Source organism: Salvia hispanica, chromosome 5 (genome assembly GCF_029641045.1).
Source record: "Salvia hispanica isolate PSC_SH4W2 chromosome 5, Shi_PSC_v1, whole genome shotgun sequence".
Classification (NCBI taxonomy): domain Eukaryota; kingdom Viridiplantae; phylum Streptophyta; class Magnoliopsida; order Lamiales; family Lamiaceae; genus Salvia; species Salvia hispanica.
In genome coordinates, this window is record NC_142696.1 from 15,879,593 (window position 1) to 15,896,993 (window position 17,401).

The 17,401-nt window shown below is 33.1% G+C and overlaps 1 protein-coding gene across 1 annotated transcript; it reads left to right on the forward strand.

The window, feature by feature from the left end:
- Positions 1-16,159: 16,159 nt before the first annotated feature.
- Positions 16,160-17,191, forward strand: ERF104 (ethylene response factor 104). The gene has a single exon (XM_048087321.2). The coding sequence runs from the start codon at positions 16,289-16,291 to the stop codon at positions 17,033-17,035; it is 747 nt and encodes a 248-aa protein (XP_047943278.1). The 5' UTR covers positions 16,160-16,288; the 3' UTR covers positions 17,036-17,191.
- Positions 17,192-17,401: the final 210 nt, after the last annotated feature.

The window sequence follows — 17,401 nt, forward strand, 5'->3', positions numbered from 1 at the left end:
ACTCTTGACATAGTTATATTCACATTATAAACAGGATCGATTTCACTAATTGATTGTTGACTGTTGATATGGCGCTGGTGGTACCAGTCGTTGTCGTTAGCCATCAAGAGGCCGCGGCCGGTGAAATGCTTGGAGCCCTGCTGCTGGAGCCAGGATTTCACGGAGAGGCTGCTGTATTTGGGCAGATGCTCTTTGATGATGTGTGATTCGGTGAGGCACAGCCGTGGCTCCACTCCGTTCCAAAATATGAAGTGTTTTTCTGAATGAATGAATGAATGATGTGGTACATATATATATACTGTATGTTTTGGACCAGAGGATGTAATGGGGGAGGAGACGGGAGATGATATTGTGGTGGAGAGAAAGGCAGTCGTTGGCGGTGAAGTTGGGTCCATTGAGGAAGAACAAGTGCCTCAACAACAAATGCCTGATGTTGATGACAGTGGTGTTGGGTCTTCCCAAAACCTACTCCCAAAAGAATTTATATAGAATGTAGTGAAAACCATTAATCACATGAATTACGGGAAGATCAATCTTGTCAACGTCCTTAAAGAAGCTCCCTCACACATCAAATCTAATTTTTTATTTGGATTGGTGTTTGATATGGCTAGATCTGCACTTGGAAGCCAAACGACTCCACTTGAATCTGTGGCTGACAAGTTTCTTCATTTGTCCAAGACGTTCCTTCAAGACAAGCCTGATACTTTTGATCACTGGAAAACAATATCTGAATCAATAGTTATTGCTGAAAAAGAAAATGAAGTTCTTGAAGATTTGACTGAATTTCCAACTTTTAAATTTGGACATTTCTTTGATGAAGTAAGTACATCATTTTGTTTACATATGTATCTCTGAGTTGACATTAGATTACTCCTACAGTTTATATACTAACATTGTAGAACTAATTTACAAGCAGTATGCAGAAGAAAGAAACAGAGAAAATATCCCTACATCGCCAGGTTATGATCCTAAAGGGGTGAGCCAATGAATCAGCCTCTCCTATCTCACCACCCGCTGCAGGCCCAATGGATGACGCACAAGTTGAAAAGAACAAAGAAAAACAACAGGAGAAAGGGAAAGAGAAAGAAGAGAATATTGTTAAAATAAAATAACTATAACTAAGATTAAATAGTATATTGTTTTTATAAAATGATTGTATTTTTGTTGACATGGCTTGAAAGTGTAGTTGACATTTGGTTATAATTGTTGTCGACATGATTTGTACGTGTTGTTGACATGACTTATAATTGTTGTTGACATGGTTTCTATGTGTAGTTGACATGGCTTATAATTGTTGTTGACATGGTTCTATGTGTAATTGACATGACTTATAATTGTTGTTGACATGACTTATAATTGTTGTTGACATGACTTATAATTGTTGTTAACATGGTTCTATGTGTAGTTGACATAGTATGTAACATAGTTGACATGGCTTGTACGTGTAGTTGACACGATATGTACCGTAGTTGACATGACTTGTATGTGCCATTGACACGATATGCACTATAGTTGATATAATTATATTAGTTGTTGACATGACTAGTATATATAGTTGACATGATTTTTAACTGTAACTAACCTTAAAAACATGAATTATAATTGAGCATAATTAAATTATATGTTTAAGTAATCTTAAATTATATGACTACATCTCCATGTGTTAGTAATCTTAAATTATATAGTTGGATGGGTTTTAAAACTATTATTGTGGATTCTGAATTTTGAACTTAGCAGTTATATCAAATGTTAATTAGTTCAACAAATTGTATTGAAATGTCAACAACCTATAACCAAATGTCAACAGCTTGTATAAAGTGTCAACAACTCAGAAAACAAATATTATAATTAATAGAGAAAATTATAAGATAAATGTCATTAGAGAGTAAATCAAATATCAACAACTAATAAGATAATGTCAATAACTTTTAGTATATGTTAACAACTAAAAAACAACTCTGATTGTTGTAGACATGGCTTGTACGTGTAGATGACATGACTTATAATTGTTGTTGACATGGTCTCTATGTATAGTTGACATGGCTTGTACGTGTAGTTGACATAGTGTGTAACATAGTTGACATGGTTTGTACGTGTAGTTGACACGATATGTACCGTAGTTGACATGACTTGTATGTACCGTTGACACGATATGCACCATAGTTGACATAATTATATTAGTTGTTGGCATGACTAGTATATATAGTTGACATGATTTTTAATTGTAAATAACCTTAAAAACATGAATTGTAATTGTAATTACCCCTCCAGGCAGGATTGGGGCAGCCTGGACGCCCTCATCAGCGAGTAGCACGGAGGCAAGTCTGACAACTTGTATTAAAATGTCAACAACTTATAACCAAATTTCAACAATTTTCAGCCACTCATTCACAATTTTCGCGCAATGTCAACTACTCAAACATTATGTCAACTAGGGGGCATAATTGTCATTTTCGCGATGTCAACTACGGAGACATTATGTCAACTACAATGTCAACAGCGAACATTATTTATGTCAACTATGATGTCAACAACAAATTTTATTTATGGGAACCACGATGTCAACAGCAAACGTTATTTATGTCAACTATTATGTCAACAACAACATTTTACAAATAATTAATGTCAACAACGAATATTTTCATGTCAACGACCTATATTATTTATGTCAACAACAACGTTTTACATATAAATCATGTCAACAACAACGTTTTACATATAATTCATGTCAACAACAATGTTTTACATATAATTCATATCGTTGAAGCCGGATTTGACTGCAGAACAATACGGAAACGATCCAAGGGCCTTTGCTGCGAAGTTCGCTATACGCTCCCTCACAGCTGCTTTAGACTTGTTAAATGTCACCTTCCCATAAAACAGTTCCTGTTTTAATTTTCAATCAATCACTCAATCTCAAGTGCAATTAGCATGTTATGCAGCATTGCAATCTTCAACTAAGTAATTCGAGCTTTATACTACACAACCGCGCTTGAAAAAAAAGAAACACACACAAGATTTCATGAATTATAAGATCAAGAACCGATGTAGGAGATTCACAATGTACCTGATGGTGGAAAAAGGCTTCCAATACATGGAATGTTGATGAAGAGTTGATCTTATTAGCTATATGCAGAGCCTTAGAAGTTGCAAATGAATTATCATGATAACTGCAATCCAATCAGATTCATCTCTCAAATTATGCAAATTGCATAAGCAAGCAATCATAAATTGGAATAACAAATCCTACAACATAATTGGAAAATATGTAAACAAACTGAAACAGATAATGTCAACTAGCATATCTTAATTGACCCACACCAGCACCAACATCTCAGACATTATATCATGGACTCTCAACCCTATCCATAACACCTTCCTCCACCAACAAACACCACAGCAGAGGTTGTTCAGACAGGGGAGGTTGCATTTTGCATACAACTATTTTGTATATCAACAAAATGTCAACAAAGAGTATAGCTGCATAGAATATTTAACAGGTAACATACATCAGACATCCTATCATGGACTCTCAACACTATCCATAACCCCTTCCCCAACAAACACCACAGCAGGGGCTGTTCAGACATGGGAGAGTTCATTTTGCATAAAACTATTTTGTATATCAACAAAATGTCATCAAAGAGTATAGCTACAGAGAATATTTAACAGATAACATACATCATGCCAACATATTTGCATTTATGTCAACAGAACATCAATTTAAATATCAACAGTGCGTTTATGTCAACAGAGTATAATTCACCAACATAACACAAAAAAATCATGTTAATGAAACAGAATATCAACAAAGAGTATAGCTACAGAGTATAATTCACCAACATAACACAAAATTTGACAGGTAACATACAACATGTCATGTCAACATAGTATAATTCACAAACACAACACAAAAAAATCATGTTAATGAAAATCAAACCAAATTACCTCCACCATTCGTCGAAGTCGACTCGGAATAAGATGAAGAATCCATCAGATAGCACTTAGGTGTTGATTATGAAGTGAAATCGAAGCTAAAGATGAAAAAGCAAAAAAATAAAAATTGATTAGGAAGAAATTTGACTGGGCATCAACAAATAAAACATAAAAACAGAATCAAAGTAGATAAAATCGACCTAAAAACTTCAAATTCAACACCGAAATCCGTCGATTTGTCTTCTGTTCGAAAATTGATATCCTGGGAATCGTCGAATCAGATATCGTTCGAATCGTTGAAATCGTCTGCGTTCTAATTTTTGAGTCAATTGAATCAGAAATCGTTTCAATCAATTGAATCAGATATCTCACGAAATCGCAATTCTCACCAAAATCGCAATTCAAAGCTGAAGAACTTCAAAATCAGTAAAATCGACCGAAAAACTTCAAAATCAACACAGAAATCTGTTTTTCGAAAATTGAATCCTAAATCAGATATCGTTGAAATCGTCTGACTCTAATTTTCGAATCAATTGAATCATAAATCGTTAAAATAGATTCAATCAGTGATCTGACGGAAATTGCAAAATCTAACAAGAATCGCCAATCTCACGATAATATGCTGAAGAAACCTAGATTAAAACGCGAAAAGACAGTTTTACCCTTTCATATTAAATTAATCTGAAAATATCTATTGTGTGGTAAAATCTGGACCACTCATTTAATAAAAATGAGTGGCTGATATTGCATCTCATTTCTCAATTAGCCTAAATAATCTCAATTGATCACAATCCTATATATATATAAGTGAGATCCCTATTCCACTAACTTTTTCTCAGCCACTTTTTTTAACATTTCTTAAAATTTGTGCCGTCCATAAATGAGACTTTTAATGGCGGACTGAAGGAGTAATACTAAGTGTATATAATTAACTTTAAAAATTGGATCTACAACAGACGCTCATGTGCATGAGTTCGCAATCTGTACAGTTAAATATGCTACAAAGATTAAAAAAAATTGTGAATCTAATCACCGAATGAAATCTGAGAATATGAATTGAACGTTGTATCTTAATTAAAAATATCAGTCATTTCAAATGGAATCCAACCTATTTAGACTTAGAAACAGCTGCAACACTTTTTTTCTCCAGCCTTTTTCTTGTCGTTTTGTATACTTTAATCTCAATAAAGCCGCAAGATTATATAATAAAACCCACAATTGAAAATTATTATACATTAAATAATTAGGAGTCAATGATTTAGTAGGAAAAGTAAGTTTTTGGTAAGTAAATTTTGACCCGAATCCTCTTGTTATTAAAATTGGAAAACAAATCCTTGCCCCTTCAAGATTCAATCGCCGTACTTTGATTAAACTAAAATATAAAAGTATAAGATCACTGCTAAAAGGTATAATTAGATATTGATTTTGAAAAGGTGTTAAGAATAAAAGTCATGCATTCGTTCAGATATTATTTTAATTATGTATTGTAGATATAAAATGTATTATTGGGATATGCAATTGATTACAAAATTATTTTAATTATGTCATTTATATTATTAGAACATACTCTACATGAGATGGATAATATATGACATTGCTTCAGTATATTTGGTGCTCTAATTAAGAGCATTTCCAATAATTCTACATACTCAAAAGGTAAGAATCATCTTTAATCAGACTCTAAAATGTAATGCAAAAATCCAAATATTTGCATTTTTAAACAGTACAAAAACGCAATTTTTTAACTTCATTTTAGGCATGTTGATTTGTAGTTTTCGTTTGATACTATCATATCGACATCTTCAGATATCTAAATAGCTAGTCTTTAAGAAAAAGATACTCCCTCCGTTCGTGAATTGTTGTCCAGCTTTGTCATTTTGGTCCGTCCATGAAAAATTATTCACTTTGTTTTTTCTTTCTTTTCTATTTTTGGTAAATGGACCTCATTTTCCACTAACTCTTTACACTCACGTTCTATTATAAAACTTCATTAACTTTTTCAATTCACTTTTCTTCACATTTATTAAAATCCGTGTCGAGTTAAACTTGGATAATATTTCATGGACGAAAGGAGTATTAGCTAGTCAAAATGTATTTATTTTTTGGTTAAAAACATCTCCTGAGCGTTTATACAAGTTGGTAAAATAATCAGTACTCTTTAGCTTAAAGTTAACGATTTCGTTTTCAATGTTAAGAGAATGGCACACTTAAGAATTCAATAAAATTAAACTCTTTAGCTTAAAATCAATGTCATTCAAATCTAAATGTAACAAAGACTTTTCACATGAAAAACATCGTAGAGGCATTCCCAGCTTTTAAGAAAATTTAGACGAACAATTTTTGTTCATGAATAATAATCTTAAAATACACAAATATTAATATGAAATAGTAAATTATAAAAAATAAAGAAAAATAAATATTACTAATAAAAAAATAAACATATTATGAAAAGCATACAGCTATCTCAAAACAGAATTGCTGTGTGTGGACCCATAAGGCAACAACCTGGATGTAGCCCTACTTGGAAAACCAGGTGATCCAACCCAATCCAACTTGGCACGTAATTTAAATTTGAATTATGAATTATCTGATGCTGATCCCCATCTCTTTCAATAGTCCATTGGGTAGTCTCCTTGAAAGCAATGTCCCACCTCAAGTATTTCAGTTTTATTGTACTCTCTTTGATTGACTCAGTGTTGAGCTATTTCTTTTGAGCAATTGATTAAGGAATGAATATTTAATTGATGAGTTAATGTAGTTTCGTCCCGCTATTAATATTTTTAAAAATTCTTATAAGGGCGATGATTATCCATACTTATATAAATTAGATGGATTTTCACCAAGTCAATGTGAAAAAGATTTAAACATTTAACACGCTCTCATATATGTGAGCCAGAATAACACATCAGACTTTCATCACGTTGGTAGGCAAGAGAAGAGATAAAGAACATTCATCATCGACTTTGGGTAATTCTGATAATATATTAGAAATGAGTCACTCACTGATAGGGACTTAGACTTTTACTCTATTCCGAACGGGAGCTGATAATTTCTACATATAATTATTCCGCCCGAACGAGTTCGTTACCCGGCCACCACTACGAGTCATTTGGGTTCTCAATGAAAGCCAGCGGCGTATACACATGGGAACAAGGGGGTACAGGCGTACAACTGTACCCCCAAAAATTTCTATTTAATACTATTATGTAGTGAAAATTTAATAAAATCCGTTGGTGGCCTATTGGTAGAAGTTCTTCTTGTTACAGCAGAGACAAGAGTTCGAGCCTCTCATCTGAGTTAATTACTAGTACTACTAAATAAGTATAATAAGTTAGTAATATTTATAAAGTTAATCTAATTATATTCATATCTATACTATATTTCTAAGTAACAATATATGGATACTTGTATATCAAATGTGACACCATCAAATAATTTATTTCTATTTAAAAATGAAGTTTTTAATAAAAAATAAAGAAAAATTTTTATTATATAAAATAAAAAATTTGAGAAAACATACAAAAAGAACAAAAAGGATTTGTCAAAAATTGAAATTTTAAGTCGTACATCTTTATTTTTCATACACCCATTATGAAAATCCTGGATACGCCACTGATGAAAGCACCAATGATACAGATCAAAAGACTAGCCTGTTAGGAGAGAGTCTCATTTGGTTTATACACACCACACCAGTTGTTCTCACAACTGATGTGGGACATTGAGTCCGTAACACTCACCCTCTTAAAAGGCCTCATAAGAGTGGAAGGTTATCAACACTTATATAGATCAGATGACATCTTCACCAGGTCATGTGGAGCAAGATTTGGACATTTACCATGCCCCCGCACGCGTGGGTCGGAATAACACATTGGACTTCTACCATGAGATAGATAAGAGATATAAAGAAATCCATCATCGAACTGAGCTCGCTCTGATACCATATTATAAATGAGTCATTGATCCCCTTAAAAGGCCTCATAAGGGGAGAGTTATCCACTCTCATATAGATGAGGATCATCACCAAGTGAATATAAGATTTTAACAAGGGACTTCAATCTAACCCGACATCTGCGTGTTAGCCCGAATAACATGATAAAATTATAGGATTACAGCTGTATTTTTTGCAACCCGAATATAAAAGAGGCTATATGGGCCTACCTAAATGGGTTGCAAGTTATGCGGGCTGACCAGATTGGGTTGCATGTTAGCCCAACGGGTTGCATTTTTCAATTAAAATAATACTAATAAATTTAACATTTGTTTTAAATATAAATCATGCTTCCATAATTTCACACTTGTTGCTTTCATAAATTTTATGTACATAATATTTTTATATACTCCCTCCATTCTAAGGTAGTTGAATCATATTTCTCTTTTGTTTATCCCAAGATAGTTGAGTCATTTCTTTTTTTTACAAAAAATTTTATTCCCTCTTACTTTACTCTTTCTCTTACTTTATTCATTCTTTTACTTTCTTCTCTCCATTTTAACCATTAACAAATCAATTTCTTAAATCATATAGTACTCAAAAGAAATTGAAGGGAATAATACTTTTCTTTTAGAAATTTTAATAAGATGAGTTCAATTATATGTTAAAAACTTTTGTTCTCTACAAATTTAGTCATAATAATATAAGCAAAATACTATTATAATTTAATAAATAGATACTTTATTGTTATTTTACACTCCTGAGATGCTATTTGCTCTTTTCTTTTTTCTAAATTATCTGCACTATTTATATTTTAAGTAAGAATCATAGTATTTAATTAAAATATTAGAGTTAATTATATATCCATATTAAATGTTCCTTTATTATACTTAAATTATTAATTTAACTACACTAACTACTCAATTTTTAATTTATGATCCAAAAAGAAAAATAATTAAGTATGCATATTAAATGTTCCTTTATTACACTTAAAGTATTAATTTAGCCTAACGGATTAGCCCGAAGCCCGAAGGGTTAGGGTAGAAAAATGATAACCCAAAAAAACTACAATCCGAATAGCCCGCACCGAATGACCTGACAATCCGAGCGGATTGGCCCAGTTGACATCCCTAATTTTAACACGACATATTAGATACTCCATTTGTTTCATTAAAAGTGAAGCATTTCCTAAAATAGAAATAACACTTATCTACTTTTACCTCTATCTTACTTTACTCTATGTTCATTAACTCACAAAAAACATCACATAAAATTCCGTGTCAAAAAATCAAATGTTTCATATTTATTGGGACGGGGAGGAGTATGGAGTATTAGAAATAGGTTACTTACCCATTAAAATATCTTATACGGGTGGAGGATATTCCATACTTATATAAATTTAGATAAAATCTTCACCAATTCGACGTGAAATAAGATTTATACATTTAACAATACCCACCTTGCCACATTGTGTTTCACGATGGTCCTGTCTCGGGGTGGGGCCAGAAAACATCTTCTATCAGCCATCGACCCCATTGTGTCCGTGCTTCTGCCCCATCTGCACGAAGAGAGGTTATAATAAGGAGATGAGTTTTGGTTTAATGTAACCATAGTTGTCGACATAAAAAATTGGGAAAATGAAGTTGATGTGGTAAAATGGTAGATGGATAAGTGCTAGTGGAGGGGTGAGGTGACGGCATAAATTTGGATTTGAATCCCCTATTGCTTTAGAGAAAAGCACAGCAGTAGATATTGTTTTTCACAATAAAATATTTTATTACTATTTTTTAATATTTAATATTATATTTAAAAATTAAATATGGATAAGTGCTAGTGGAGTAATTGATTGTAAGGAATAACTTACATTATTAGCCGTGCTTCTCTCCACAGAGGAGATCCAACCATTAAAATTTAGAAATGGGGATCCATTTTGCAGATTAACTTCTATTTTAATTTTTAAATTGGATTAAATAAATAAACCTTGTAATTAATTTTACTCTAATTCTTCTTAGAGATCTAAAGAGCCCAATACTTAATATGTTGGTGTCAATTTCTACCCATATCCTTATAGGAACGTGATCAAATGCAAATTCTAAATATTGTACAAACTCCAAACTATGATCTGGACCGTTAGAAAATATCAACAGATTATGAAATAATAGCAACAAAAAATGTCAACACAATGTCAACTGTTGATGTTGTGTTGAAATTGTGTTGACATTGTATTGATATCAGAATCTTGAAATTTTAGACTGTGTTGACATTATGTTGATATTGTGTTGAAAAAGTTTGGAGTTTGTACAATATATGGGTTTGCATTTTATCACTGCCCTATCCTTATAATAGTAGTTTAAAATTTAAAATTTCTCACTAACTTAAATTTTAGTCTAATAAAATGCTTTAGTCATAGTTTAATTTCATCATTAACAATTCAACTTAAAACATAACAAATTATATAAATTTCTCAAAATTTTAAGACTAACTTAGTTCCAAAAACTTTAAAATTAACCTTTTAATATTTCTTAAACTAATAGTAGTACTTATTATTTAAAAATTTTAATTTTAAGGGGTTACATAATTTATTTTCCCTGGGATAGAAAAAGGTTCACATAAGGATTTTTTAAAAGTTGATCTTGGTAAATTATTTTCTAGGGTTAGTTACTTCACTGACGCCTTTTATGAATGAAATTGGATAGAAAATAAATGAAAGATGGAGTAACAAATTGCACCTAATAGATCAGATACTAATTATTGCGTAAGTGACCCATAATATCCTGTATAACAATCATACTAGAATTTTAAAATGAAATAAAATATTGAATTCATTGTATTATGGCTAATTAAGTCAAAATTCAAGTGGGCCTCGATGAATATATAATGCGACATCCACGCAACTTGCTCGTATACAAAAAGTGTTACATCCGTGTGTGTGTGAACATATATATACCTTGTATTGTTTATGTTTTCATTTAAAGAATATGATAATGCAATACATAGGAGGTATATACTTATAACTATCTGGAATCTGGATATTTAAAGCTAATTAACATTAATTTATCATCTACTTCGTCGTGAAGATTTTAAAACTAGCCCCAAGTGAAGATTGTTATCTATCTATAGACTATATACCAGCTGCTATTAATTTGAGCCACTATCAATTTCATTTACTTATATGACTATATATTGTTGTAGGGGCATGTTAGGGTGCCACCACCCCTTAAAATAACACCATACCACCATTCCTAGCCAATCATTTGTACACGTGGACGAATAATAAGCTGACACGTGGCAAAAAAAAAAATCCCCCAAAAAAGACGGGCAGCAATATGCTGGCCTTTAAACAGCAATTTTTCTTGAACAGCAATATCCAACACGTTAGACAGCAATCTATAAATTGCTGTCTAACGTGTTGGATATTGCTGTGTAACGTTTATAATATTGCTGTATAAGCGTTGTCACGTTGTCATTTTAAAGGGGGTTGTCATTTTAACACAAACCTATTGTTGTATCTATTATTGATAGAAAACAATGCTGTCCTAAAGAATAAATTATTAGAGTCACATAACTAAATATTCTTGGTTCAGTCAAACTTGATATCTAAATCCAGTCTTTGCTATTTTATTTCATTTTATAATTAATGACGGAAAATATTGTTGTCAAGGAATTAATTTATTCTAAAAAGATTGTGTGTATGCATAATTATAAATTTTCAGTGATATTAACCTAAAAATAGTTAGTGGATATTCCATAGTAAATTATGGCAAGGAATTAGTTTATATATATTCTACCTCTATCAATTATCAGTCTGTTGGATGAATTAAATGACGATTGTTCATAAATAAATTATAAAACTCAATTAAATTATTAAGTCAACAGTTTGAACTCATAAGGACCGGGATTAATGTAATGTTCAGAATGAAATACTACCTCCCCCCTTTCTATATTAGACTCATTTTTTTCGGCACATCGATTAAAAAAAATTGTGTTAAGTGAGTTAAGTACATGCAGAATAAAGTAGGAAATAAAAAGGTAAAGTGATGAACAGAGAATAAATTATGCTAGAGTAAAATAAGTTAGAAGAAATGTGTTAACTTTTACTAGAAAGAGAAACGACTCCACTACTATGAAACATAGCAAAATAGCAAAATGACTCTACTATTATAGAAAGGAGGGAGTACTAATTATTCAACTTAACGGCAACTGGTGATTAAACTTTTAATAAACCAAAACATAATTTATTAAGATAAATTGATGATAACTAATGTGGACAATGACCACGAAGAGATGCGTATTCCAATCAAACTCTAAACAACACAGTTGTCGATGATAAAAATATTGTGCCTCGATGAGCTCAATGGGACTCTCTTAGATTAGTCAAAAGTCAAGACGTTATAAGATTAATATATTAAATGTAGTCATAAAGAATTTTATATTGCAATTCTGATTATTGTTATATACTAGCATTCAATTTAATATTGCAACTCCTTATCGTGTTCTAAAACTTATCCTAGTTCATTTATAATGTTTACATGACGTAGGTATTACGTATATGTACGTGTATTATTTCTTAAAAGGATGCTTGATACGAAAGTTTAGGAAAGATAATGGGTATTTTCTTATTAAATATGCATGCTTTGTTACGCTATTTTACGGTGTTAACCCTTTGGTTTATCCTATTTTCTTGTTTTTCTCTATCATACAAGTACATTTTTCATATTTAGAACTTGGATTAAATGAGAATCATATTAAAATAGTAGTATTAAGAATCATATTAGTTCGTTGATTCATTTAATGTGATCAGTTATTATTCAAAACATATCGGTTATTGTTTTGCAATATCACAAAACTTTATTGATGTTCATTTATCAACAAATGTTTTTGTAATGCTATTAAAAGAGTCAATTAGGAGTAATATTTTGGTGATACTAACTGACATTACTAAATCAACAAGTTCCCCATTCTCATCATTTTACTGGCAATCTGAAGAGAATATATAGAACCATTTCATATTCATATCAACTTTTCTTGTATTTATGGTGCATGTGTCGGTTATATAATTGTCGATAATTAGGATTGATTTCATAATAACTACTACTACTAACTAGGTTTTGTAGAATTTAGTTTTCATTTTACACTTCTACTGAGTTTTGTAATTCTCTAAAATTGTTGGGCACCAAAAGTTAGTGGCATGCATATACAATTAATATATGGAGTATGAAACTTATAACATTGTTGAAAAAATACTATTCCATTTAATTTGTTCCATAGAAATATGTGCACTTTCTATTTTCATTCATTCCATAAAAATATGAGTATTTTTCTTTATGAAAAATTTTTTCCTAACCCATTATCCATATAAATTAATTTATTTACTATAATTTATGTAACGCCCCACTTTTTCAAACCCTAATTTTCGGGTTATAAAATTTTTGCATTAAATGCCTTAAATGCTATGATATGTGGATTATTTGATGAGTGATTAATTGCATAGTGTCTTTGTGACCTAATTGCGTATGAGAATGGAGATTGAGTTGAATAGTCAACTTGTTGAAATGTTGACGTGGCTATTGAATAGTCAAAGATGGGAAAAATATGACGTGGCCGTTGAAAGGTCAATGCGTTGAGAAAAAGAAGAGAAAGTGAAGAAATTATTTGATTGGAATATGTGAATATTTGATGCGGAGTAATATAATTGTGGAGAATTATTTTCCTAAGGGATGAGTGAAAATTAAATAGGAGCATTAATTAAAGCATGTGGAATTTTCAGCCATTATTATTATTATCTTGGAGGAGAAATAATATTGTTCTTGGATTTAATTATTTGTTTGGGATAATTATCCAAATTAAATCCAAAGTCCAAATACCCTATAAATCCTACATGGAATTTTTGAATTTTCCATCTTTGATATTCATGAGATTTTCGAAAATCTCATCTAGAAGGGAGAGAGAAATTATTTGTTATTTTTGATTCTTTATTTGTTCTACTCCATGAATAAATATAAATATGCTAAAATATCCCACCATATCTTGCCAAAATCTAAGAAGATATTGCATATCCTAATTGAATTAGGATTTGAATTTATTCCTTTTGAAGATTGGAAAATCACGCCACTTTTCCTACTGGGGAGTATTTTATTTATTCTTGCTCCGTGATATATTATTCTACTCCGTGAAATATTTGAATTAATTATAGGCTATTAAAATAGCCTACAAAATTCGAAAATCCTCTTACTTCTCAACTAATTAACGCCACTTCCCCAATATCTCTCCCAAATCTTTTATTTATTTAATTATGGGATATTATTATTTGTGACTCTATAAATAGGAGAGAAACCCTAACCCTAGAGATCAAAACCGGCGCCCACTCTCCCAAGAAATTCGAAAATCTTCTCCCCACCCTCTCCATATTTTCTTCAAGTTTTCTTCAAGATTTCTTCATCAATTGAGAAGAATTCAAGTGAAATTCAAGAGATTATTGAAGAATCAAGACTAATTCCTTGTTTCTACCGTTCGTTCTTTTGGAAAAGGTACTTTAAATATTGATCTTCTCTTCTTCTACCGATCAATCGGTGTTCTTGAATCCACATGCATCTAGAACGAGTGAAAGGGGTTTTAATTGGTGATTTTTGCGATGCATGGATGTGTGTGTGTGTGTGTGGCCGAGAGTGTGTGTGTGTGCACGCCTCGATCGGCGTGCACAATTGTTGTGTTCGTGTGCATGTGTTGTGTGTGTGGAACACTCATGCGTGATACGAATTATTGGTGATTTTGGAATGTTTATTTAAATAAAAATGGTATGTTAATCATACTTTGATTTTGATAGTAATGATTTTGAAAATAATCGAGGGGAAAAAGGGAAAACGTGAGATCATGCATAATATTGATCCATGATTGAAACTGATTTGTGATATGCCTAATTTAAAGGTGATATTTCGCGCTCTCAGCGTGATAAACGAGGAGAAAAGAATACTATCGAGCTAAACCAACGAGGTGGGCTTTCTTTTAAAATAAGGACATTGGCCTAAACTGATATTGATGAGAATGAAATATGTGTTATCATGCCTTGATTTGTTTTGTCGTGCCTATCCCTTGTGGCTATGCCACTATTGATATAATCGAATTCGGATCCTTGTAGAGCCGCAAACTCTACTTGGGTTAGTGTACACCAATGTTAGACCGAGAGTCAGCGTACGGGTTGGCCGGTCTAGTGACCTGGATTGCGGCCGCATTCCTTGTCATGTAGAATGAGGATATGGTAAACGTCTATGAGAAAAATGGTTGCGCGACCGTGATATTTGAGAAAGAAGATATTTTGGTGCCTCGGGTCTTTCTAAAGTTAAAACCCCGATGGACACTTGAAAATGGCATGATGATAATAACTATATTTGTGATAAAACTGTTTTCGGCAATGAGCCCATTGAGTATGTTTATCGTACTCAGCCCTGCATGTGTTTTCCTTATGTGCAGGTTAAGTGGTGACGAGCGGGCGGCGGTGTTGAGTAGAGAATAATAAGATGATCTGTTGGTACTTAAGGTGTCGTTGTGTCCTCATACATAGCCTCACTTCTTTCTTGGTCGCTTCCGCTATTGATTATGAAAACTGTGATCTTTTGTTGGGATAAATACTTCTATTCTTTTTGTCGTGGGTATATTTTGGGATATGAACAGTTAGAGATATTATTTTGAAAACTTTGTTAAGCTTTTATTTTAAATAAATCTTTCGTTGGATTCCTTTGCTAAGGCATGATTCTTACTCTACTTAATTGTTCATTTAATGCTTTGGTCAAATCCCTTTCTATTGAAACCCTAGTTTATGATCTTTGATGCTGTTAAGTCTACCTAGTTAGCGAACGCCGCATTTATTATACCCTAAATGGGCGGGTCGTTACAATTTATATGACTATAACCCAACATTACAATTCATTAAATATTAAACATTAATAAGTAATGATAATGTGGGTTCCCCATACAATAACCTAGTTTAGACAACATTTCTCATCTTCTTTCTTAGTTTACTAGTTACTCCATGTATTAATTTTTATTTTATCTGAAATGTTCATATTTTTATGTGATAGTAGGGAGTATAAGCTTTACTTACTCCATGCACATTACCGATGAAGCTAATAAGTTGCAAAATCAAAGAAAATAAGGCAATTATAGTCTCAAGTCAAAACATGCTCCTTTAAAAAGTTGAATTAAATCACAAAATATTGAATATAAGTTGGTCGCGAGGAAGCAACGTCGCAATACATATTTAGGTAAACAACAAAGCAATCCCATGTCTTTCCTCTCTCCCAAACCGAACCCTCTTCGAAGCCGCCTCTTTCCACCCTTATATAAACACATCTTCTCACTCCCTATTTTCCACTCACAACGAATTACTACTAAATCTAATCAATTCAATAACACCTCAAACCCCAAACTATGGCTTCTCCCGTTGAATCTTCAGCTCTTGATCTCATCCGCCAACACCTCCTCGATGATCACGCTTTTGCACAGTTCTACTTCTCCTCCCAATCTCAATCCCAATCCCAATCCCAATCCCAATCCCAAATCTCTCGAACCTCCAGCTCCACCAGCTCCACCCTCTCCGATCTCACAACAAATCCCCAATTCGACGCCGAATTCGAGACGAAGCCGCAGAAAATCGAGAAGGTGAAGCCGGCGCTCAACATATCCATTCCCAGCGAAACCACCAAAGCCGCAGTCCAGGCACGCCACTACAGAGGCGTGCGGCAGCGCCCCTGGGGGAAATTCGCCGCGGAGATCCGCGATCCCAATCGGAAGGGGACTAGGGTTTGGCTGGGGACGTTCGACACCGCGGTGGAGGCCGCCAGGGCCTACGATCGGGCGGCGTTCAGGCTCAGGAAGAGCAAGGCCATACTCAATTTCCCCCTCGAGATCGGTAGCTTGGAAATCGACGATGATTCTGCGGCGCCGCTGAAGAGGCGGAGGGACGGAGAGGAAGGAGAGGAGAGAGAGAGGAAAGAGGCGAAGAGAGAAGAAGATGTTGTTGAATTAGTGAAAACGGAGAGTGTTGAGTTGACGGCAGCGGTGCCGCTGACGCCGTCAAGTTGGACGGCCGTTTGGGACGGAGGAGAAGGGAAAGGGATATTTGAGGTGCCGCCGTTATCGCCTTATCCACAAATGTCGACGGTTATTCGTGTATGAGTTATGAATAGAAAGCGCACCTGACTCCAAAAAGTCTGGGGTGGTTTAGGAATTTCGATAAGTATTGGGGTGCCTACTGTAATTATGCATGTTTTTTTATGTCCACTCATTTGTTTATTCCTTTTGTTTGAGATATAAAAACTTTTGTTTTGGATATGAATGATTAATCATATACTTTTATGTTTGTGCCTTTCCTTTTTGTGGAGCAACATCCAACTGGATTTCATAATCTCACAAACCTTCGCTTATGGAAATAATTAGCTATACATGTTAGTAATTAACAAGGAATCAAACGTATAGTACAATATTCTCAACTAAACTAATGATTGGTTATGTCTATGAGGCTATGAGTATCTCCTTAATACT

What these genes read in the sequence shown, in the direction of transcription:
- ERF104 (XM_048087321.2), top strand. Translation starts at nt 16,289, where the DNA reads ATGGCTTCTCCCGTTGAATCTTCAGCTCTTGATCTCATCCGCCAACAC.